Here is a 25,719-nt window from a genome sequence, read left to right as displayed (position 1 = left end):
TCAGCAGGACATTCTTCTTCCCAAGCTTTCATAACACCACCCTCTCCCCACCAGGTCTGAGATCACTGAAGCACACCAAGCCCTAAAGTTTAACAAGGCAATTCTTCCAACATGTAGTTTATTTTTCTAATATTTTATGCTGGTTTTGGCTGCTGTGGAGTTAATTTTCTTCACAATGGCTGGCATGGGACTGTGTTTTGGATTTGTTCTGAACATAGGGTTAATAATATAGAGATGTTTTTGTTATTGCTGAGCAGGGCTTACACAGAGCCAAGGCCTTTTCTGAATTTTGTGCAGCCAGGCTGGTGCAGAGGCTAGGGGAGCGTGGGAGGAGACACAGCCGGGACAGGTCACCAAAGGACATTCCAGACCATGGAACATCATGCTTGGTACATAAGGCAGGGGAAGAAGGAGGAAGGGAGGACGTTTGCAGTGATGGATTTGTCTTCCCAAGTCACCGTGAGGTGTGATGGGGCCCTGCTCTCCTGGGGATGGCTGAGCACCTGCCTGCCCATGGGAAGCAGTGAATTCATCCCTTGCTTTCCTTGTGTGCGCGGCTTTTGCTTTCCCTATGGTACTGTATTTATCTCAGCCTGTGAGTTTCCTACCTTTACCCTTCCTTTACCCTCCGCGATGCCGCGGGCGGGGGAGTCGGCGAGCGGCGCCCGGCAGCACAGCCAGCACGGGCTGCGGGCGGGCCCCCGAAACTCCGCTGGCCGGCCGGGGGCCGCGCCAGGCATGCTGGGGCGGGGAGTTCCGCCTGGGCGCCGCCTGTAGGCCAGGCCGTGATTATGAACTACATTTCCCACTGTGGCTCGCGGCGAAGGGAGGCGATAAAAGGGGGAACAGCTCAGGTGTCGCGCCGGAGGGCAGGTGCGGGCGGCAGGTCGGGCTCAGCTCGCCTGAGGACCGGTGCTCCCGAGGCCTCATGAAGCCGCAGGAGCCGCCGGAGAGCGGCCCCGCCGCCGCGCTGGAGGCACTGAAGCAGCGGGCGTGCGAGAGCGTGGATCTGAACGCTGCGCGCCTGGGCGCGCTGAGCCGCGACATCTGGAGCCGTCCCGAGCTGGCGTACGCGGAGCACCAGGCGCACGACGCCCTGACCCGCTTTTTCTCCGGCGGGGACCTGCCTGGCGCCGCCTGGGCCGTGCAGCCGCGCTACAAGCTGGCCACAGCTTTCCGCGCCGACTGGGGCCCGGCGGCCCCGCGGGACCCGCTCCGCCTCGCCTTCCTCTGCGAGTACGACGCGCTGCCCGGGCTCGGGCACGCCTGCGGCCACAACCTCATCGCCGAGGTGGGAGCCGCCGCCGCGCTGGCGCTGAAGGCCGCCCTGGAGAGCCTGGCGGAGCCCGCGGCCGTGCAGGTGGGAGCCCTGCCGGGGGAGCGGTGGAGAGCGCTCCCTGACAGCCCCTGACTCTGTGTGTGCGTTTGTGCTGCAGATCACGGTGCTGGGGACGCCCGCGGAAGAGCAAGGAGGAGGCAAAATAGACCTCATCAAGGCTGGAGCGTTCGATGGCCTGGATGTGGTTTTCATGGCACACCCCTCGCAAGAAAACGCTGCTTACCTGCCCGACGTGGCCGAGCATGAGTGAGTGGGTGGGTTTCGGTGGGAAGAGATGGGGTTTTTTTAGACTTTTGTCACCTTCCTGAGAAGGGGACCCGCTTTGGCAGTGGCTGAACCCGGAGCCTTGCAGGTGCCCTTCAGACAAAGGTACTTGCACGCAGCTAAGGAGCCAGATTAGTGTTAGGGAACGGCACTCTGAGCCGTTCTTCAAAAGTGCTGTGTTCAGCCTAGTGCTCAAAATCTCTGACTGATCTGAGATAATCTTCCGTGCATCCCAAAAATCCATCTTTTGTTCTGATGTTTCTAGGCGTTTCTTTTAAACATTCATGTGATTATGCCATATGTTGAAGTAGAATTTAAAGATACAACTGCAGGGTCTTAAGGGTCGTCATTCAGTGCTTTCCTGGATGCCAGTCATGTGGTCCTCTATGCATTTTTAATCAGTTTGGAGGGTGTTTCAGGTTTGCCTTCCTCCTTTTGAAAAGAACTGGCTAGCTAAGCCTGACTGAAGTTTGGATCTGTAGTAACTTCCACACTAAATTTAGTCACGGCCATGTTGTGTGTATTAACTCTCACATCAACTTTTTGGTTTTGATCCAAAGTAGTACCTGTCTTTCCTTCATATTTGCCCGCAGTGTAAGGATGGACAGCAGTCCTACCCTCACACTGCTGCCTTTTCTGCCAGCCATATAACTCTTCAAAAATTATACCTTGTCTTCTGATTAGCCCTGATGTTCAGAGATAGCACTGGTTCACTTCTGCTTTGAGTCACTTGGCTTATCTTAAAGTACACCTTGCTGGATGTGCATCCCCAGAATTGTACACAGTACATGAGGTGCGATTGCCTTAGATCTCACTCAGCTGCTGCATGGACCATTGTGTTTCCTTATAATTTTGGAGACAGCTGGCATGTTTGAGACTTCCTCTTCAGTCATTTTCAAGCAATCGACTCTTAGGCAAATGCTTGATCTTCAAGAACATGATTTTTAAAATTGCTTTGGAGCTTCATTCTTTTCTTGCTCTGCCAGTCTGCAAGGCCATGCTGTTCTTCCTTTGGTGTTGTAAACGTCTGTTTCCACAGTGTCCCAGCAATAGTCTGCCAGCAGGTTTTGCTCCTACATGTTATGTCACATTCTTCTATGTTTTATGTGATTCCTGATCCCAGAGGGTCTTACTTGCAGAGACTCCACTAGTAAACTCCCTCCGGTGCAACACTTTTTACAGGTATTACATTTGATTGTCTCAGACTAAATTCTGAATTATTTAAATAAGTAATTTTCCAGTCATTTGTGACTTGTACTGGGAACTGTTTTCAGATTGGCTGTGCTACTGCCCAGCTCTGATATGCTTGATTTTACTGACCGTTTTGCTATTAGCAGGGCTGTTTCCCTGCTTTGATAATTTGATTCTGTAAATGCCAAGCTACATGGTAAAACAGACAGGGTTAGTCTTCGTTACCTGGCCAGTTCTCTGCTATATTCCTTCCTCGTGTTTCTAAAGAGTCTTGTTGTTTTACCCTCCTTCAAGACTTAGCCCAACTTGCCTTTGCTTTACCTTAAATAATCTTCAAGATGTAGTTTTCAATGATAGTTTCGTCTTTCTGCTTGCAATAACCTTTTGAGTTTGATACAGTAAGATTTGGAAATCTCTCTTCAGAGGTCAAGATCTGCAGTAGGATGCAAGTCCTAGATAGCCTTTAAACCTTTGAACATGGAGGAGGCATGGAATTGAAGTGCTGAGTGAAACAACTTATTATCTCCAAAAGCTTGAAATACTGAGTTTGTCATATTTTATGTAATTATGAGGTTTCAAAGGTAGAAAGATAGTTTTTCTAATTTTAATTGGTCTTTGGTTGTTTGCAGGGACTTTAAGGACTGGTGATCACTAAGTTGCTAGTATTTCTGTGTCTGCTGTTCTGAAAGCTGGCTTGTGCCTGAAATAAGATTAACATATTGGGATAACTGGTGAATACATGCCAAAGTTTGCTAATGCTTATTCACTTACCCTTCACTTAATCAGCATATTTATTGTTGGACAAACAGGATCCACATTCTTCTGCTGGTATTCTTAAACTGGCTTAGGGTGTTGTTATTCTGCAAAATCTGTTGGGTTTTCATAGTGTCTGTGACATTTGTGTAGCAAAATAAGTACAAGTAAAGGAATGCTGAAAGAACTTTTTAAAATAAGAAACACATGTTCCTTGTGGAAGAGAGTACTGAAGCATGACTTTTTGCTGTATTTTGCCTTCTTTCTATTTTTTTTGAGAATGTCCAGGGATCTTTGTGAGTTGATTTGAGGGGATGCAGTCTAATACTTGGGATATTAATGGGCAAGTTTCTTACACTTCTTAATGATAATAATTTTAAAATAAAATTCCTAGTCTAGAGAATGGGTTCTGTAATTGTCTTGGAAGATTAGTTGGGATGGAAGAAGGCAAGCTTAGTTTGGATTGCAGCAGTAATAAGAGATGTTTCCTGTTGCAACAGTACACTGCATTGTGTCCCTGTTTGCCATCCAGAATTTAAGTGCTGGTGTTAACTTGCAGCTGTGGCATGGTTCTGAGCACAAGGGGTCACTTCAGGATAACTGGTTAAGTTGGCATTTGTGCAAGACAGAGGAACAAGCAAGTTAGGCTGGACATGGCTGGATAAGAGACAGGTTGTGTGTCTTGGGATAGGAGGAACACTTGAAGATTGAGTTTTTTCTATAAAGGAGTAGGTATGGAGTACAGATTGTTTTGTGTATTTTATAAATAGTGAGACCTTATATGTAGATGTCAGTATTTAATATTTTCCTCTTTTGTGAACAGTTCTCATGTAGTCTGAAATACTAAGTTGTTTTGTAAGGCTAATAATAATGGCCCTCAGATGAAGCAAAGCATGAATTTTTACTGAATATGTTAAGGAGCAATATTTTATGACTTTTTGAAGTTGGAGGATAGCCTTTGCATTAGATTTCTTCCTTGTTGCAAACCTTTCTACCACCTTTTTTGAAGGGTGCAAGGAGAGAACATCCTTGCTGTAGCATAATAATGTGTATTTTACAATAGGCTGTGCTTTTCCATACTCGTGAAACTTGACTTTTGTTATTTAGGCATGGGTTATATGTGATCTTACATGCTTTTACTATCTTACATACTGTACACATTTTATTTGACAAGAATTAGGACACTCAACTTCCAGTTTTGAATCAGAGAACAGGGTTTGTTATCCTCTGAAAAGAGTGCTTTTAAGTCTCACAAGAGTCAAGCAGTATAAAAAAGGTGGTGGAGAAATTTAATATGTGAAATGTGTACTTTTCAGGAAAAGGCTATATAAAGATGTTACCAGTAACTCCCTTGCCTGACTGGCTCTTGGTATCATTCCATTCTACTGGTTTTCTAGAAATCTTTCAGTGTTTTTTTGCACTCAAAGATAGTTTATCTATGCAATAGTCTAGTGCCAGGTAAATTGTTTGGTGTTATGCTGCACAAAATTTAAATAACATAAATTTGTGGGAACAAAAGTAAGTTTTTCATTTCAAAGGTTTTTTGGGTTTTTTTTTTCAGTGAATGAGAAACAAATAAGCAATGCCTTTTATTTCCTAGTGTGACTGTGAAATACTATGGAAAAGCTTCTCATGCTGCTGCTTATCCTTGGGAAGGAGTTAATGCATTAGATGCTGCTGTTCTTGCATACAACAATCTGTCTGTTTTAAGACAGCAGATGAAACCGACCTGGAGAGTTCATGGTGAGATCTTTCTTAAACCTAATGTCCAGCAAGTTAGAGTTTAGGCTGCTGAAGTACTAACATAGAATATCATACATTCCAAAGTATGGCACTAAATCACTAAATTAGTATAGTCACTTCAAATATTATGAAACAGCACCATTTCATTTAAATGGTGTGTCTGCAATTTTGACAATCATGTCAGCATCCAGAACTAACTGCTCAAAATAGGCTGAGAGGTCAGATTTGAAAGGGGACTCCAATGCCCAGGTAAAGGCTAGACCAATTTTAAGTCTTGGAAGCTGCAGTTCAGAAAAAAAAAAAAAAAATACAAGGTTTATTTTGGTACACGGCCTTGAGCTCCTTAATATATGTGGGTTTGCAAAAGTGTAAGATTAAATGCTTCCAAAAAGTGAAGTATTACTTATAGCATCACTTTTTGAGTAGACATTCTATTAATTAGATGGCATTTATTGGAAGGGTCTAGTAGTCTGGAATGAAATTTGTTTGGTGAAGTACAGAAAACAAATGATAGCAGAAGATCATAGTCCTGGTTAGTAGCCCAATCAACTAGATGTTCACTCTATTATAATATTTAATATCTAGTAGGTTTTGGATTAGAAAGGCCATTTTGCAGTAAGACATGTTAACCATTAAGCTTGTTCCCTTTCAACATCATGCATTTCTACCTATGAAGTGAGAAGGGTTCAAAAGGTGAGGTGAAGCTCCCCTATAGCTATAAACCCAGGGTTCCTTATTGCACCCTAGACAACTTTTTGCAAGTTCAAATTAAGAAACTTTGCCAATTCTACAGGACTTCTGAATGTGGAGTTGTTTATTTGGAATATTTGTTATGAGCTAAAAATCCTTCCAGATGTTCTGAGCCGATCATTATATATCTTGGCTGTTTATGCTGTATATAATACAAGTGTGCATTTCTCTCCAGGATATCTGGATGGAATCCTAATCCTTCTGACTGTAGATGAAGCTATTTGCAGTTCTGCTGTGCAGCATGCCCAAATGAATTTCAGATAGCAGGCACAGCCTCTCTATCCTATTTCTCTGTAGAAGACAAGGCACATAATTAAGAGTTTTGGTGTCTGTAACTCATGTGTTGCAGGTTTAAGGATGAAGATACCAAAGTCTTCTGTTGAATCTAAGCCTAAACCCCTAAATACAGCTTTCTTTGTAGTTTCTGAAGGTTACATGGATAATGTTGGCAAAAAATCTAAGTACCTAAACAAGCCTTCTAGAGGTAATGCTTCCTGAACAGCAGCAAAACTGAAATTACTGTGTTGATACAGCTGCTGTCATTAACCTGATTTTTCAAAGTGGAAATACTTAAATTACTTCTGGGAAAGGACAAGCAGCCAGAGTGAGAGTGAATTTTAGGAATGCTTTCTTTACAACATTGTGTAGGAGACCTCAAATTGTAGACTTTCTGTATAATCAGTGGCTGAATTAAGTGATCCTAAAAATAGTAGTGTTACCCCACTTACAAAAACTGAAATAATTTCCATTGCTTGAAGTCTAGAATTTCTAACCAATGTTTCATGTACTGAAATATTGTTGTCCTGCGTTCATCTGAGATTTTGATGTTATCTTTCTCCCCTGCTTATGAGTGGACTGTATGTTGCCCCCTTAAAAATGGGAATGTAGAATTTTTTTTTTTCCCTGATCAAGAAGTTGTATTAAATAGATTGCAGAAAAATGTTTCCACCCAGAAGGGCAAATTGGGTGCTACTAATAGTGTGCAGGCAGCCTACATGTAATTCAGGTCTGCTGTCCAGTCCATATTGCAGTTGTATTGAAATTGAACTGTAGACCTATTCAGACTCTCTCCAGTTCCATTTACAATTGTGCTGGACAAGACAAGTGAAAACTGTTTACTCATGAAGCTACTTGTTCTGAGAAAGCTTGTTATGGGTATGTGTCATGCAAATTTGCATGAATACTTACTGCTTCCTTTCCTGTGATGTCTGTCCCTCTCATCTGAGCTGTTCCTATTGTTATGGACAAATACTGACACTGGATTAATTCAACACTGTTTTTTATTTTGACTGTATTTGACACTGAAGGGGGTGAAGTTCATAATCTTAATGGGTTTTCTGCACCAAAAGAAATGTTTTGTTGTCTATTTGCAACAAATTAGTGGTGTCTCTTCAGGCCTCAGTGACACACATCAGTAACTTCTGCAATATTTCCATTTAAGGTAGAAGTTTCTCAGGTTCTACAGAAAACAAATCTAATTCCACATGAAAGAAATTGAGGGTAGAAGGCCAGGGAAGCACCCTGTTGGAAGCAACCAGCTGTTAGTGCAGTGACATCTAATGTGGAACTGGGATCTATGATGTGTTCTTGTGAAAATATCTAAATATTACTGTATTTTATGGAAATGCCTTTGATGCCATAATGGTAAAAGATGTAGTTAGTCACACATTTCCTCAAGGGAGCACTTTCAGCTCAAACTGCAGTTGTGACTAAAGCTACATGTATTATACTTTCCAGTATTTCTGAAGAATTAATATGAGCAATCTAAATGAATTTTCTGTGCACTGCAATACATACATTATTCCAGTATTGCTGAGAAACTGATTCAGTTTTTCTTCAAGCTCACAAAATAAGTTGGAAACATTCTAATTGAGGAAACGTTTAAAAGTTGGAATCCAAGTTATCCCTTATAGCAGTTTTTTTTCTTGTTGGCAGACAGATTGGTTTATGACTCCAATGCATTGAATTTTAGGAGATTAATTAGAAATGCTAGTTTGGCTTGACTCTGGGATGTAAAACAGATGTCTAACCAAAGAATGCTGTGAAATTGTTCTGAAAGACATGAACCACGAATCTGACACAATGAAGAAACTTTGTCCACATAGTGCATTTTTTACATTCTTTGTATTTCATGCTCAGCTGATGTTTTGTTGTTTTGTTTATATGTTTATAGTTCTTGACCCAGGAATTTCATGACAGGACTGAAGATCAAATTGCATCAATTGCATTTAATACTGACAACACAACTTTTCCCTTTCTGCAGGTGTAATAAAAAATGGTGGTGTGAAACCTAACATCATTCCTTCTTACACTGAACTAGAGTTTTACTTGCGTGCTCCTTCGAGGAAAGAGCTTTCTGTTCTGACAGAGAAGGTTGAAAACTGCTTCAAATCTGCAGCAGTGGCCACAGGATGCAAGGTAAGAATATATTCATTGTCATGTGTTTCTTTTACACAGACCAGAACAGGAAATCAGTGTTTACTTTGTCTGCATAGTGTTTAGCTGAAGTAAATCGAAACTACTGTTACACTTTTTGCTGTTCTGTTGCCTTGTGTCCTGAAAGAAGGCTTGAGTTTATAAATAGAATGCCACAGAATCCTAGTGGAATCTGTGTTGGGAGAGACCTCTGGAGGTCATCTGGTCTAATTCTCTGTTCAGAGCAGGACCAATTAGAGCAGGTTGCTGAGTGCCGTGTGAACTTTTGAATATTTCCAAGGATGAAATTCTACCACCTCTCTCAAAAAGTGCTCTACACGACTCGTGGTGAACAGGGCTTTTCCTAATGTTTATGCTGCAATGACTTGAGCACTGACACAGGTTTCCTGTAGAGATTGCAGTGTTTCCATCTTTGGAGATACTCAAAAGCCACCTCAGAATGGTTCTGGGAAACCAGCTCTAGGTGACTGTGATTGAACAGGGGAACTGGAGAAGATGACCTCAGTAGGTACTTTCCCACATCTACCCTCTGTGATTCTGTTGTATGCAGTGGGAATTTCCTTTGTTGATTCTTGTTGCATCATTTTGACATCTGAGACATCTGGTTCTGCCTTCTCAGTACCCTTCCCATCTGGTAACTCTAGGCAGCAGTAAGATGCCCTGCTAACCTTCTGTTCTGTGAAGGCTCAGCAGATCAAGTTCTTTCAGCCTGTCCTTGTACATCGTGTTCTCCACCTGATCATCTTGGTGGCCTTCCCCTGACCTAGCTCCAGTCTTGATTTGAGGAGAAACTAAACAAACACAGCACCAGATGTGGTCTCACAGGGGTTGTCTACATCAGTAATAAAAATACTAAAGCACTAATGGCACCAGTCTCAGTTGCAGATGAGTGCTACAAGTAACAGGCAGCAATGTGGTATTTTGTGCTGCTGATTATAAAACACTTGGAGCTTGCATGTCTTGTGTTATCTGAGCCAGACATGTTGTCATGGAAAGCTAGACTTGGTGATGCACTATCTGCTCTTAAATGAGTTCCATCTTGTATGCTGGATGTTCACAATCACCTTTTGATTCGTGAGCCTGGACATGAGTTCTAGGAGGATTTATTTGCTCTGTAATCCCTCTGGGAACTTGAGGCTAGGATGGCCTGAGGAGTGTGTAGTTTTCAAGGACCTCCTCTTGGCCCTTCAAGAAGATGTGACCTTTAGCTGTTGTTCAGTGAGCTGGAACATCCCTCTGTTTCAGTGACACTTAAAAAAATAATAGCTCCAGACTTAATTTCTGCTTCTCTTACTCTGCATCCTTGGATACATCTTGCCTGATCCCATGTACATTCAATTTCTTTAAGTGTCCTGTAATTTCTTTTTGTTTTGCTGCGGGTGATGCTTCTATCCTACAGATAGTGCTGCTAGGCTCAGAGACCTGGGAGGCTTGATGGCAAAGCTCACCTGTAGAAACAAGCAAAACAGGTATTGGGTCTTCTATCTCTTTTTTTCCCATATTCTTGGTCATTAGGTCCATTGCCCCATTGAACAGCAGGCTCATCTAGCAACTGAGTGATTTTTCAATTAGCATTCTCATTTCTTTTGCTTTTAGTAAATGGAAGTGTGTCTCATCTAGCTGGTTCAAGCAGTATGATTACCTTTTTTGTGTTGCTAAGATAGATGGTTCTACATGCTGTGTTAATTACAAGCTTATGACTAATTCAGCTGTAAAAAGAATGTATGTGATCATCAAAACAAATAGGTATGGGGTATGTGAATGTTAGCATGTCACTTTTACAGTCTTTTTGAGACATTAGATGTTATTTTCCTACCGTGTCCCCTTCACTATATCTAGAAAAGAGTTTCAGAAAGTGCACTTCATGCAGAATGAAAGTTAAGACCTCTTGAAATTTGACATTGATAGTTTTTTCCCATTTGTTTTCAAATTTCTTACCTGTATGAAGCCATTTCATGAATGGGGCTGTAGTTATTGGAGGCATTCTAAAAAAAGGTAACATACAGTTTGATAAAAGCCTATGTTTATTTCTATGTAGTTTAGTAGTACCTGCAGGTGAAATCATTAGACACTGTTACAGGAAATATTTGTTTCCTAATATTGGCGAAAATTTTGAAATCCTTTCTTCTGGAATTTGGCTGCCTAGTGCAAACTGAACAGAACACCAGCTGTGTTTTGTTGGAGGGTAATATTTGGCAGAATGTTATATTTTTGAAAGAAACTTAGCACTTACGTCCGTTTTGCCTTGAGCTTGAAGTCTGGATATGTAGGGGTTTTTTTTGGCCCTCAGATTTTTTACATTGAACTAGCTTACACTGGAGAAAAACTTACAATAATTTGGGGTTTTTGTCTAGGTGGAAATAAAAGGTGGTGAAAATGATTACTACAATGTGCTTCCAAATAAGAGCCTGCAGAAAATTTACAAGAAGAATGGGAAGAAGCTTGGAATAGATTTTATATCAGAAGATGCTGTCTTGAATGGTTTGTCAGGTAACTCCAGCTGCGTTTTTCATTGTATCTTAAGCTTACGTTGATCAAGCTTCAAGTGTATAAAATAACAAATTAGAACTAAGTTAAACACAGTTTAGTCAGAAGAAAAAGCCAAATTACAAAGCTAAAGCTCTGTAGAAGGTTTATATCTCTAGCCTGTGTTTCTGTATTTGTTATAGAAGGTAAGAACAGGTAAGAAAATCAGTAAATACCTTCTTGTAATAGTTCTGAAAATATTTCAAGTAATAAACAGTTTGGCTGGGGGAAGGGATGGAAAGCTAAGAGCAGTCTTTCTGAGAACATGAGGATGTGTAATGAATTGTCTCTCATTCTGTGACATTAAAATACAGAATCCTGGTTTGCTATAAATGGGGATGAGACTTTGTTTTTAGGAACCTTGTTTAATAATATTTTCCAAGCTTACATATAAACAAATATACTGGAGTCTAACAATTATTTTAGTGGGAGGTTTTGGAGGGATTTATAACTTGAAGTTTAAGTGTCTCACTAACTCTAATTTAATCTTTTCATTAACAAGTAATTACATGCCTCTAATTTTAGTTCATGAGTTCAACAGATTAGTTTTCCAAAGGGTGCACTTCAAGTAGGTGTTCACTTTTGGGTCTTGACTGTCTCAAATTATTTAATTATTTTGGTCTCTGAGCTATAACAGAAATGGGAATTCTTGAATACTTAGGTGGATTTCTTGTTATCCTTAACATTTTTTTTCAGAATCTTCCTGAAGGAGCTCTATTCAAGTCTCAACTTCTGCTCATGCTTTGAGGCTTCGCTACTGTACTTAACTGTATTTATGAACATTTTTACTCCATTCATGCTAAAGGTTTTTCTCTTAGAAGGAAGATACTGTTCTCAGTAAAAAGTTATTTTAATTAGTTTGATTGTGGTACTTGTCTTCTCTATATTAAATGCAGATTATCTTTGGAGTTTGGACAAATTTGGTGTTTAGGAGCAGCTCTCCAAACTTCTTTTTGTGGGTAGGGGAGACATTGTATCTAATGTTATTCTTGGTATCTAATAGTGATGGGATTTTTTCTGTTTCTTACTTCCCTTCCAAATTAAACTGTGGTTCATTGTCTTGTGTTTAAAAATAAATTATGACTTAAGGCAGATTTCTTCCTGCTTTCTTCAGTGTAATACAAATAAGATTTACTGCTTTGCTTGTTTAGCCAAAGAAAGGGGCTGAGGAACCTTAAAATGTTTACTGTAGTGCAACTTTCTGGAACTTTGCTAGTTGGTTCCTTCAAACCATTGTAGTAAGGATGATCATGAATATCAGTGATTTTGCTTTTGTTCAGAGGTCTTGAAGTGAACTTTTCAGAGACACCCAGGTGCAATAGGGCTTTCATATGTAAGTTATATGATATGCTCAATGTTAACCATTAACTGCTTAAACCAAAACTCCCTGTATGGCTGTCCTGTCCTTGAATTGTGTGTCAGATGTCAAAATGTGCTTGAGCAATTGCTTTATCTCATACTGCAGTAGGGTTTTACTGAATTTTCTTTCCACAGCCTCTCCTCTGAATTTTTGCAGTGGGAATTCAGGAGAGATAACAAAGCACAGTCTCCAGAGCCATAGGAGTGGAACTTTATATGCTACCCTTTTCTTGGGGGGGTGTTGAGTATTTTGTGTCATCTTTCTCAAGACCTCTATTTCTGTTTAGTTTTCATGTGGTTTTCAATGTTTTCTTTTAGGATGTCAGTTTCTTCTGTTGAAAGGGAAGGAAGATAGCTCAGTTGCTTCTCCATGTCTGTGCAGCAGAACAGTCGTTAAGAGCTGAGCGCACTCGCTGCCACCTCTGCATGGGTATTAGTGTCGCTCTGCTCCCAGGTATCGCTCTAGGCAGATAAGCATCACCACTGAGTACCTCAAGTCACAGGCTCTGGTGGGCCCCATGCAGCTCTGCTCACTGGGCACACAGCCGGGGGATGTGACATCATGTGAGACTGAGCTAGCTTGGACCAGGTGCTGGGACCTGTTTCTCCTTCTGCTGTTCGTAGGGTAGCTTCACTACAGGATATCCATAACCTCCTAAAGCAGATGGTTTAGTTAAACATGTCTTAGTTGAGGCACCCATGCCTGTGATAACTTAATCTAGTCAAAATGTGGTATTCATGGGGTTCATTGGCTTCCTTTATCAGTGCACGAAACTGATAAAGAAGATCTTAAGAAGGTCTAGTATATTTGAAAATTCCACTTTTGAAGCTTGGGACTGTGTATAAATGGTTCCTGGAATATTCTGTGTTTTCCTCTCTGTTCATGTCTGTAGTTATACTGACTCCCTTAAATATGCAGTAACTTGAAGAGGCTTCAGGATATATTTTTGAGAGGCTGGAACTCCAATATCTCTCTGTTGAAGATAGCACAGGATTATGTATATTGCATTGATAACTGCAATTACTTATGCTTCCAAAAAGAATCCCAATCTGTATGTGTCTAGCTTTTATGGAATGCTTTCCATAAAATGCTTTTATGGAAACTATTGGAACACCTGATGTTCTAAACACACCGCTATGTTATACCCATAAAGGATGTAACATTTTGTCTGATAGAGGGGAAGATTTAGCTGTCACATTTTTATTAAAAGCTGCCTAGATTTTGCCTCTCCATATTACTAGAAAATACCCAATTTAAATGTCTTCTACTCTGCAAAAATAACATGTCAACTGGTAGTATATTGAATATGGATATAAATTTAGGAGGAATGACATGACTGAGAGCTGTGATACAGTGAAATTTCTAATGCTTCATTTGCTAAGGGAAAAGGGCAGTGCAGTCATTGCAGCAGTTTGTGTACTGGGACTTAGTAAGGCATGTTTAGAACCCTTGGTTTATTCTGGAGTGTGCAGAACTTCTGGTTTGTCTGTCCAGATTGACCAAAGAATGAATCAGTACTGTGAACTACTGGAAATTAAAATAATTTATTGCTGTGCCAAGAGTTGGATTTTCTCCAAATGCATCCTAGATTTATGGGAAGAGATGTGTTTGAACAAGCTTTGCTGTTTCCCTTACCTGTAAGCAGAGTAAATAGCAAACGCTTGTCCTTGTAATGTAGGCTTTGTGGACTCACTTTCAGTAACTGTAGGCTTCCAAGTAAAATCTGTATTCTTCAAACATTTACTAAATCTTAAGGCACTAGCAATAGCTCCTCTTCATAAAGTATCACAATATAGAGGCTACCTGATGTGTTAAAATTAAGTTTTATACACCATTGCTAAAGAAACAAATTCTTGAGTCTCTGGTTGGGATGTAGTTGTAGACTCTTGGATGATTTACCATGAAGAATCTTCTGCTTTGGGATGATATAATTCAGTAGATAAGGCTGTGAGGTAGGTGCTTGATAACATACTGAGAGTGATAGGCATGAAAGAATCAGCATTAGAATCTGCAGCATTGCTATCAGGTGTTTTTCTTCAAAGCCCCTAGCATTTTGTCTGGAGTTAATTCTGAATTTATTTCAGGGGTGCTTGTGCTGTTGAGATTTCCATAACTGAGAATAATCAAAACGCATGGGGGTAAAAACAGTTACCCTCAATCTGTTTTTGTTTAAAGATAAATAGTTTCTACTTTAGTCCCCTACAGAATGCTGAATATTTGTGTATTGGTGAGAAGCATGAATTGTTTGGCCTAGTTCTAAAGGGCTCTAACAGGGAAATAGCTGAAATGCCTGACACTCCCAAGGTTTGCTGCTTTCCTGTTTCTGAATTAACAGTTTACTATTAGGAGGTGCTTAATAAAAATGAGTAGTAAAAGGAATAGGAGCATGCTGATACATCTTCCTTGCAGTCCAGTTACTGACCATTGATCAGACGTGCACTGGAGAGCAGCGTCTAAAGATGGATAGTTAGGGAAAACACCTGGGTGACAGGAGATATTTGTATGGATAGTGGCTCTTTAGAAATGTTCTTATTTTAGTATTTGGGGCAAAGGATACTCCATTTTAGATATGGGCTGGAGAGAATATCTATCATGCATTTTCTTACAGCATTCAAAACTGCCCAACACTATTTTGTTACGAAAATCTCTCTGCTGCTTCTAGGTTCCACGGACTTTGGAAATGTTACATTTGTGGTCCCTGGGATTCATCCTTATTTTTATATTGGCTCTGATGCGTTGAATCATACTGAGCAGTACACAGAAGCTGCAGGTGAGTGAAAGTGAAAGCAGTTAACATTAATAGCAGAGTTGCAGAAAAATCTGACAGATGTAGAATTTCTTGGTTTGTGTTTGAGGTTATATGTATATGGGTAGGATAGCCACTCCTCATACTAAAAGATAATATCGTCTAGACAAAAGAAATTAGAAGGATTATCCATAGCAGCATATTCAGAAGAATTTCTAAACATAAGCTGAAAGATAAAAGTCATTTTTGCTCCTAAAATACAGTACTTTTGAAACATAGCAGTGCTAGTTTATGAGAATAATGTGAACACTCAACATTCCTGTTCTCAGTTGTTTGTATCAGTAGCAGAAAATTAAGTACTTGAAAAAGAAAAAAAATGTTTTAAGGCATGGGAAAATACGCAAGCAGATATTTAAGAAAATCTTCTTGCAGCTGAAACTTATAATCTTACTTTATAGAATATCCCTTATGCAGTAAGCAAGTGGTTTAGTATTGGTAATCTAACCTGAAATTCCTCTTACTTTTTTTTCTGCAGGGTCACAGACTGCTCAGTTCTACGCCTTGCGCACAGCTAAAGCTTTGGCAATGACCGCACTGGATGTCATTTTCAAGCCAGGTCTGTTAGAAGAAGTCAGGGAAGACTTTAGAAAAGTGAAGCTGAAAGAAGAGGAACAAGCAAATTCAGTAGAACCTAAAAAAGAATCTGGTGTTGCTGAAGGAGCATGTGCATCACACTAAACTTGATTAAAGCTTTCTCAGTAGCATTGACATAGTGGAGATGCTGTATTTAAATCCCAGTAGGGGCTGGATAAATACATAGCTGAAGAAATTCTGATTTTATTTAATTTGGACTTTAGGAGAAGTAAATAGCATAATTGCTTTCAAAAAATGTGAAATTTCATCTAGCTGTAATGTTTGTGTTTGCTATGGTGATGATTTTCATACAGAGATCTCAAATATGTTCTCTTTAATTTGCAGTGTTGAATAAATTATAGTGTTTAGATCCCTTGTCAGTGATTTTCTATGTAGTGCTATATTAATATTCCTTATAGGGGAAGTATGGCAGTTTTCTGTTCTAAAATAAGCACTTTTCATTCAGTGAACATATGCTGAATCTGATCTGTGAAGCTTTTATGGAATTTCTGGTCAGTCACTTTTCTTGGGACAAGATGGAGACTTAAAAAATGAGCTGGTTTCGCTGGAGAGAAGGGGCTATGTTTGGAAATGTACTTGGTTTTGAACATAGTAGCTTCTAGCAATGGAAGAGGACTGTATAGGAATGCAATCTGTAAAGCTTGATTGTCCTGAAACGCATTGATTTTCCTAATAAATTTCGGAGGTGTTGTGGAGAAGTCATGGATCACAAAATTGAAAGCAGCTAAATGTTTATTTGATTAAATCAACACATTTAAACTACTGCAGGAAAAATCCTGCTCTGAGGCAATACAGGTGTCATGCAAGGTGTTGCATTAGCTTAACTGAAGGAGGTGTATAAATTTAGCTAAACCAGTGGAAATCTTTGTCACAAAGCTACAAGTGTGGTACCATGAAGCAATAAATGGTTGTGTACAAGTCCCTCTAGTAAGCTCAGAGGAGCTTGCAGTGAGGACTGCTGGCTTTTTTAACCTGTTTGTTCCCGTGTCCTAAGCAGCAGATCTGTTAAGTCTTGCCAGTTGTCCTTTCTGTGTGTTGTGTGGTTAGTCCACTTAGTCTTTGTTATTTTGCTTCCCAGGGACATTGATACTGCAGTTTAATCAAGGTGATGTTTTGTGTGCCCAAACATGTTCAGATGTCTTTTAATTCACTGGTTAAAGGATCTCGTGAGTACACAGAAGTCAGTGGACAGATGGAGTGAGAAAGCAACTTACTGATCAGCATTTTCCTAAGCACAGCAATTACTGTAAGCTTCAGAAAGGAAGTCAGAATAACTGTCTTTCAGTAAACTTTTTTCAACAGTCTCTAAATGGTAAACTCTAAAATTCTGTTCAGCATTTACAGTTTATTGATTTCTATATTCAATTAAATGATTTCTATATTAATTTTAATTTTACATTCACTTTAAGCCAGTATCCTTGCTTTCATTAGCAAATGGTTTTCACAGATGGATATGTGAAATAGATGGTGGGATTCTGAGCTATAGACGTGTCCAGGATAGTAAGTTGAATACTAAATCCAACGAAATTTGTTCTAAGGTTTGTCAGAGGAACTTTATCCTTAACTTTTAATTTACACTCTGCCTTGCCAGTTCTTGGACACAATTGCAGTTCACCAAGATCTACTGAGTTAACAGGCTAGTGCATTGATTTCCTTAGCACACATGACTTTCTATTTCCTTCTGCAAGAGCTGCTTAACTCATTGCTTTGCTGTTTATAAGATGGAGTGTTTGGATCCCACATAGATAGCACATGCTGTGTTGTTGTGTTTCCTACAAGCTGATATGCATTAAAGCCTTCTCAGTTCTTTTTGTCCAGATATCTTGGCTGCATCATATCCAAGATCAGTTAATTAAACTTCTCTGAACTAAAAGTGTGTCTTCCTTTTGTTGTAATCATTGCTGGAATTAAAATGGAATTGAAGTACTGATTAAAGATAAGTTGATATTAATAAGGGAATTTAATTGTGATTGAATTTTCTTGTCCTTTGCTTAATATTGTGATGCTGCATGATTTTGAGTAGCAGGTTTGATTTTTTTTTCTCCTAGTTTGTTATGATTATATAAGATTGAGGGTGTTTAAGCTTTCCATTTTGATCTGTGTTTGTGAAGGTTAATGCTTTTCAAATACAGTATTTAATGTTAGTCTTTATAATCTTATGGCTGTTTTAACTGTTAAAGCATGCTGGAATTGATAGAAGTCAAAATGTGAGCTTGTGAGTGATCACTGAAGGATCTCTGTTAGGCTAAAGCTGGTCTAGCCTCCAGCTTGAAGTGGGATTATCACCAGCACTAGGTCAGGTGATCTTGGCTTCATTTGCCAAATCCTTGAATCCTTGTTCAGCCTCCATTCTCAACTCCCTATGTGAGCTAATTCCAGTTTGTGTCAAAATCTTCATTCTTGAGGTCCAGAACTAAAGCAGTTTGGGATTTAACCTTGCAATTTTACTATCACAGTGATACTATGTATGGGAGAATTTTAGTTCCCATGGGAATAAGACTTCGATTTTCAGTCATTTATGCTCACAATTCACGAATATATGAAAATATCCAACGTGCTTTTTAACTGCAGTCATCCCCAAGCCGTTTGTAATTTAAGAGTATTGTGATATTTGTCAGGAATAGTAGTAATAAATCAAAACGTGTGGGTAATGGACTGTAATGCCTGAAATTATTCTGAGCTGCTGATGGCAAATGACAGCTGTGAAAGGATGAGGTGATGATGTCCAGACGTTGTGAAGAACTTAAAGCCTCTGCCAGCATATCAAACTACTGTATTTCCTTATTTAGTATCTGTCTGAGAACCTGAGTAAAAGATATATTTGGTTTAAAGCAAAACAAAAAGCACTTGTTTAAAGCAAAATGAAAAATAAAACATGAAATGTGATGGGTTTATTTTTATGAAAAGTCTTGAAGGAGAGAACTTGCAACCCACTGTGTTACTGGTGTAAAAGAGCCCAGCAGTCTTTCTTCAAACCATAATTGGGATGCAGTTTTATGTTGTGAATCTTATTTCTGTAATTGCTTCCCCCTACTGTGAGTGCTCTGTACCTGCTCCCATTGCAGTCACAAGGAGCAGGACTATGTTCCTGTGAGGAAGTGTCATGAGACATTAGCTGTTGGAGTCTCTCTAGTATTCATGGAGTGATCTCATAACTTGCTAGCAGCATTCCTGAAAACAGACTTTTATTTAGAGCAAAATGTTTAAGAATAAATAATTTGGAAATAACAAAAAGTCAGTCTACATTATTTCCTTTTTACTCCTGAGGTTTGCAATTTTCTTGTCCTGCAGGTAGCAGCCCTCCACAGAGCCTTTGTCCACCAGACTGTTTCATTGACTGCTGCTGCCACCCACATTTTGTTGTTACTAGGGAGCAAAAGTGCATCCTGCATAAGTGCTCGTACTCAAACCACACTAAGCCAAAGTTGGGTAAGATTGCTGCTAGTTTAAATTCCTCTAGGCACTGATGGAAGCCAGAAGTATCTGACAAACCCACTGAAGATTTTTCTTGAGCTACAACTGCATCTAATGTCCTTATTTAAAAATAAAGTGAGAAGCCCAATACTTCAGTCTTAATGATGTCCACATGGTTGAGGATAGTGTAAGAATATGGTGCTCTTGTTTATGTTGCATATAGGTAAAACCTTATAAAAGAAAGGCCTTATAAAATCAGGCCTTGGTCAGCTGAATTAACAGCTAGCCTGTTAAATTCCCATGAGAAAGAATTCTAGGAATGAAAATCGGTCTGCATAACAGTCAATTCTTGTAAGAAAAATGGGTTGCACCTGTGAGAAATAAAGTCTGTCCCATGAGAATCCTTGAAGAAAATACATAAACACCTGTCTAAAGAGAGAGTCTTAGCACACACAAGCACCTTCTAACCAATTAATTGAGTGGCAAGAAAGTTACTAATCAATTAGAATTAAACATGATGCTTTTGAAAACTGTATAAAAATAGGCTGTAACAATTGAAGTGGGGCTTTTTTCCTCTGAAACTTTCAAGTGCTGTGCCCGTTGTTATTCACATGCTATTGTTATAATAGCTCTAGAGTTTCAGAGTTTCTCTGAAACTTTAGGTTGGAAGGGAGATTAAAAGACCATCCAGCTCTAAATGCCTTCTCACTACTTCTAGGATCATACCATTTCTTTTCCTACTCCAGCCTGGCCTTGAACACTCCCAGGGATGGGATATCCGTAGCTTCTCAGTTGCAGACTGAAGTTTGCCTCCTTGCTGCTTCACCCTATCAGTAATTATCATCCTTAAAGACTACCAAAGGCTTCAGCCTCCAAAGCTAGAAGTGCTCACAGGCAGAATCTCTGTCTATCCACAATACACACAAACCTGCCTTCTGTACATAACCTCATTCCTGGCTGGGCTTTGGGTTAATCTCAAAGAAATTGCAGAGTATCACCCAAAGCAAGGATGGTAACGCACACAGTTACTGTGTGAGATGGAAAGATGAATATCATCATCATGATGATCTGGAGTTTGCATGAAGGCTTCTTATCAGAGCCCTGCTTGTGAAACTCTGGGACTCTCCAGCCCTACCAGCATAACTAGATTTAAGGATGCATTTGGTTTTCATCTGGATCAGGTCCTGAGCTCTCCATGTACAAACTCATGGAGATCATGCTTTTGAAGGTAGAAAACGCATGATGCTGTACAAATGTGAAGTTATATTGTGATTTTCAGTGTTTTTAGAAATAAACAAAAGCAAACAAACCTCTTTGATTTATTATAGAAGTGGAAAGGAGCAGAGTGTTAATGATTGGATACAAAACCTATACAGTGAAAGGTTAAAAGCCAAAAAAGTGCATATGTAAATATGTTTAATGAGTACAGTTGCTGATAGCAAACACTGACTGTATATGACATATCCTGTAGTTATAGAATACATGTATATACACATTTATATAAGACTGAAAAGGCACTAGAGTTTCTCAAATAAACACAAGTAAATTAATAGTGTAAATCAAAACACTGAGGTTGGGGAATCAGTTTAGGGAGCTGTGCTGGAAGGGAAATTTTGAAAAATCACATGGGAAGTTGGAAACTAGGTTCTGACTGAAAGCCAGGGAATTCAAAAGTCCATCTCCCATTTGTATTTTCAAAATCTCCTTTAATATACTGATCAGATGCCAAATAATGTATGTAGTATGAGATTTATGAGTCTAAAAAGGAATGTACTGTACTGCAGAAAACTACAGAACATTAAGCTTCTTATGGAGCTGAAGAGCTTACTATAAAATCTGGCACTCCTGTTCATGCTATTCTTAAATTGTAGAAATAAATGGGTTCTTGCAATACTGAGAATCTAAATACATTCCTGTGCAAGTTTGCCCAAGAAATCGATTTGTGGGGAAAGTTGTCATCAGAATAAGGAATAAAGAATCAGGTAGGGTGGGCAAACCTGGTATCAACCTTTTATCTGCTTTTGCCAGAGTGACCTTTCTGCTTTCATTTGACTGAAATGTTTACAGGTTTTAAAAAAAAAAAAAAGGCATTTTTTTCATCTCTTGTAAAAACTTACAGGAGAATAATATTCAATGAAGGGGACTTGATAAAACAAGGTATGATAGTACATGTGCATGTAAAAAAAATCTCTCTAGAAATAAGTAGTAGAACTATCTTATGGGTGGGTGTATTTTTCAATGATGTTTAGCCTTTGTGATTTTACTGCCTTACCTGTGGAATGTAGGCTGTGTGAGATGAGTGTAGGGAGTTTTTCAGGTCACAATTTTAGCAGTTGTAAGAAATGCTGAGTATGTTTATGCAACATTTATTTACATAGGAAATAAAAACAACAACCAGCAGTGTTCAAACAACTGCAGTGACTGTGTCACACACTTGATGGTAGAGTGACAGAACAGGCAGGCCAGGGCAGTTGTCATGCAAGAAGAATCACTCTCCTTTTGGAGTCACAACTGCTTTGGTCTGATGCTCAGAGCAGCTCCACCTGCAAAACACAAGAGTATCTGCTGTGCAGGCAGCAATGAATTCTGCAATGTGTGCAAAAGCGTGTGTGTGTTTGAAGTCCTGTGAATGCAAACCCACAGATAGCTTTGTGAACACAGGTGTATATCATGTAGCAGCAGAAAAAACTGAATCATCACAATTCTGAGACACCTTTGGTGCTGCTGGTGTTGTAAAGGCCCCTGATTCCATTCAACTGATTCTTGGTTTTCTGAACTGTTTTATGACTCCTGCATTACAGATTCTGCCTTTTCCATATGGAGTGTATTACACTGACTGGCTGCTCTGCAGACACTGTGTTGGAGAGTTGGGACTTAAGTCAGTGCCAACTGCCCCCAGCTCCAGCTGTATCCCCTTGCTCTGCCTTGGAAGGTGCTGAGCCTTCTCTGAGGGCATGGTGGGCTGCAGGATGCTGCGGTACCATGCAGCATGAAAACAGATTCTGTCAGCTGCACCTGTGTCTGCAGTGGAGCTGCTGTCTTATGGTGGAAGCTGTTTTCCTACTTAATTCCAAAGGTTTTGGCATGGTATCTCTTGTAAAGTCCTTACCACTGCTTTGTCAGCTGTTGAGCACCTCTCTGTTATGCTTTTACTACAAACAGATGAACCTGGATTTTCCTGAAAGCGAGTACAACTACTGCTGGCATTGCAGGCTGCAACAGGTTTTCAGGCTTATACAGGCTGGGAATGCCCAGACTATATCAGAGGAAAGAGGCTTCTCCTCAAGTAGTTTGGGTTTTTTCATAGACAACAGATTGCCTTCACTGGATCATTTTGTAGAGAAACCCATTCCCAGGAAACTCAAAAGCAAAGCTACCTGTGACCCAAATAAGCAGATCCAAGGAGAGCTCCTGTGTTTCCCAGAGGATTTGGTTAGCATTACAGGAAGTCTAGCTTTTGTTCATTCCTTGTTAAATGTACATTGCAACTCGTATTTTAAAAATCTTAGTCAAGACAGTTTGGAAATATTCCCGTGTTTTAAATACTGTTAAGACAAAGCACAAATATGAAAGTATTGCTACGTGGACCTGCCAGTGCAGTACTGCTGATGAGTCATGTCTTAAGCTGTGAAAGTTGTAGCCATCAATAACCTTGCCAAAGCATTTCCCAGTATTGGATATTTTGTGTTTGTAATTACCATTTCTGACCTCATCCTGCAAACATGCAAGTATTTGCATATTCTTGTATTTATTGGTATTGAATGTGGTCAGTCTCTGAGCTGAGAGATGCATGCACTCAGGTACTCAGAGAATTAGGATTTTTGGGGCACAAAATGGAAGATGCACCATATATAAGCAACTGGCAATTATAGTCACTTGTTAAAATAGTTGACAGTGGCCTGTGAGGCACAAGAAGGAACATAGCACATCTTTAAATAAGTATACAATTTAAAAATGCATATCCTATATTTTGCTGACGTGTGAAACTTCCACAATTATTTATGCCACAGGTGAGTTGCCTCTAATTAAAAAAAAATTAAATCCTGGAAAAAGTCAATCTTCCTTCCAAATAAACCAATTCTCTCTTTTCTTTCTCTTAGCCTATGAGACTGTACTTTCATTTCATGTCACAATGCTCTGTGACTACAGAAGTTACGAATCTTTATGAAAAAATGGACCAGTATATCAAATTGAATAGAATGTATGCCCCAGGGAATATGATCCTGGAGTACTTGTCGATGGCATGGGTGTCGATGCGCATGCTGACGTATCTCTGGTTTTTCCTCCTGGCCGAGCCCCTCTCTGAGCCCAGTGCCAGCTGCACCATCATCCGGTCCTGTTTGTCCCCATCCTCGGACATGAAGTGCCCCAGCTCGTTCACGTCCCCGTCGTTGTAGCTGCCGTCCACCATCATGGGCCGCGGCTGAGGTAGGCTGCAGGCACAGGCAGGCTGCGGGCACAGACAAGGGCAGCAAGGGTTTGAGCTGTGTCCACACACTCACAGACACCCCTTTCCTCCTTCCATCCCATAGAGGTGGGGAAAGGCCTGGGGGATTCAGGCTGCTGGGATGCAAAAGGGAGAACAAAATGGTGGAGCTGGGCAGGAGCTTTTTCCATCTCCACTTCCATGTCTGCGAGGCACAGGTACAGTCAGGGAGAGAGCAGGGCTGTCTATGGAAAAGCTCCTTCGGTTTAGGCACAGGCACAAGGTGCAAATAAAGGTTGGACCTGTGCCTTGTAGCTGAGAAAATCAGAAGAAGACAGAGGAAAACCACAAGAAGAAATGAATCCTGCCCCATTTGGAGATAAACCCCCTTCAGCTGAAATTTTAGTTAAAATTTAATGTAACAAGGGCAGAATGGGAAAACTGGGACCACTGCATAAGTTTAGACTGTGCATAGACAAAAGTGGGGGATATCTGTCATGTCATCTGAAACCCAAACCACAGAATCCAACTGATGTTATCCACAGATTTTAATCTACAGGATAAAGAAAATATTTAAAGGTAAAATCCTAAGACCCATCCCATCTATACAGGCGGTGGAGGACTATACCTAAGTTAGCCCACGCAGACTCCAGAGAAAGAGGAGTGAGCTTGGGCATGGTTTGTGTGTGGCAAATCTTTATAACCCGCAATGACTCACTGCTGGTGTCTTTTTGCACACCTTGCATTTTCCCCAGGCAGCTGAGAGCTGCAGTTGCAAAGCTTTGAACATTTCCAGACTTTTGCCACACTTTTTCCCAGGGGCACTGAAATGACATTGGAGACAGAAAACCTCACCTTGTCCCGCAGTTTCCTCTCCTTCCGCTCTTGCACCGTTGTCAGGTAATTCACAGCCGCGTATTCCAACACCGAGAGGAAGACAAACACAAAACTGACCCACAGGTAAATGTCCACTGCTTTGATGTAGGAAACACGAGGCATGGAGGCATTCACCCCAGTGATGATCGTGGACATGGTCAGCACAGTGGTTATCCCTGGCAATACACCAGCAGAAGAGACCATAAGATGCTTTCAAACCAGACTCTTCATCACAAATACAGCAGTTGTTACAATTTCCTGACATCCGAATTTACCTTACAATATTTTTTTTCACTTTTGGGTAATGAATTTCACTGCCTGAGGAGGATCCAGGCAGCCCTGATTTGTAACTGGGGTTTTCTTGTCTATTTGGTGAGCACAGCTCTAATTCTGGTCTCAGGGTGTTGCTAGTCTGGCTCCTCACCACACCATCAGCCTACCCATCCCATGGCCAGGCAGCAGCACTTTGACCCTGTGCTGGCTGCACCCCATTCTAGGCTCAGGACAGTCCCTGGAGGGGTCCAAGCACATGGATTTAAACTCAATGATCCTTATGGGTCCCTTCCCACTCAAGATATTCTATGACTCTATGATTCTGAGTATGTCAACTTCTAGTTCAACCCCTCCACAGCATGGACACAAGTGAAGCTGCTGCTTTTACTTGTTTCCCCTGTGTTTTCTGTATGCTGGACTTCTCCTGGAAAGTCCTGCTTCATGAGAAGTCACAGAAGTCCCCAGCTGACTCTCACACTTGGTCTGTGCCTTCGCTGGAGCAAAAGCAGGGAATAATGGTGCCTCACAAGGCAGTGCTGTCCCACATTACACCCTGGGCAAGCACAATGAGCACAAGAGCAAGGGCAGGAGCCCCTGTAGTTCTGAATTACCTTGGCTCTGAGAGAGCCTCTCCATGGCCCTCTCATTTCAGGGACTAATTATGTCACATTAGTGATTACTTTGGAAGCTGAAATTATGTATACAAGCACAAAGGACTGAATTCACAGAGTATCTAGGTGCTAAAAATACTGCTAAGGCAGTGCCTACATCTCCTGAAAAGCCATGGCCCATACCCTTATGCTTCCTTTAATGATGTCTTGAGGCAATGGGTGCTGTTTCTAAATTCAGACTTGAAAAACTGCTCTATTGCAATCTCTATTTTGTCTCTCTATATTCTCTCCACTGAGGAATATGATTTTAAGAATAAATAAAATCCTGAGGCATGTTGCCTGGAATAAGAGGAAGCA

The 25,719-nt window shown here is 40.4% G+C and overlaps 2 protein-coding genes across 4 annotated transcripts in view; one reads left to right on the top strand and one right to left on the bottom strand.

Moving 5' to 3' along the window:
* Positions 1-868: 868 nt before the first annotated feature.
* PM20D2 (peptidase M20 domain containing 2) lies at positions 869-18,648 on the top strand. The gene is made up of 7 exons (XM_053938835.1): positions 869-1,360; positions 1,437-1,585; positions 5,148-5,290; positions 8,304-8,458; positions 10,831-10,966; positions 15,025-15,132; positions 15,644-18,648. Exons 1-7 carry the CDS (start codon positions 929-931, stop codon positions 15,844-15,846), a joined length of 1,326 nt encoding a protein of 441 aa, XP_053794810.1. The 5' UTR covers positions 869-928; the 3' UTR covers positions 15,847-18,648.
* Positions 18,649-20,482: 1,834 nt separating this feature from the next.
* LOC128786185 (gamma-aminobutyric acid receptor subunit rho-1) overlaps positions 20,483-25,719 on the bottom strand; it is a 29,544-nt gene continuing 24,307 nt past the window's right edge. For all 3 annotated transcript variants that reach the window (XM_053939281.1, XM_053939282.1, XM_053939283.1), the window contains 2 exons: positions 24,458-24,654; positions 20,483-23,626 (listed from right to left, as the gene is read on the bottom strand). In XM_053939281.1, coding sequence (XP_053795256.1) covers positions 23,339-23,626; positions 24,458-24,654 — 485 coding nt within the window. In that variant the 3' untranslated portion in view covers positions 20,483-23,338. The remainder of the gene's footprint in view (positions 23,627-24,457; positions 24,655-25,719) is intronic.

This window comes from Vidua chalybeata, chromosome 3 (genome assembly GCF_026979565.1).
Source record: "Vidua chalybeata isolate OUT-0048 chromosome 3, bVidCha1 merged haplotype, whole genome shotgun sequence".
Taxonomy (NCBI): domain Eukaryota; kingdom Metazoa; phylum Chordata; class Aves; order Passeriformes; family Viduidae; genus Vidua; species Vidua chalybeata.
The sequence above is the reverse complement of the archived record's forward strand: the minus strand, read 5'-3'. Positions and strand labels throughout refer to the sequence as shown.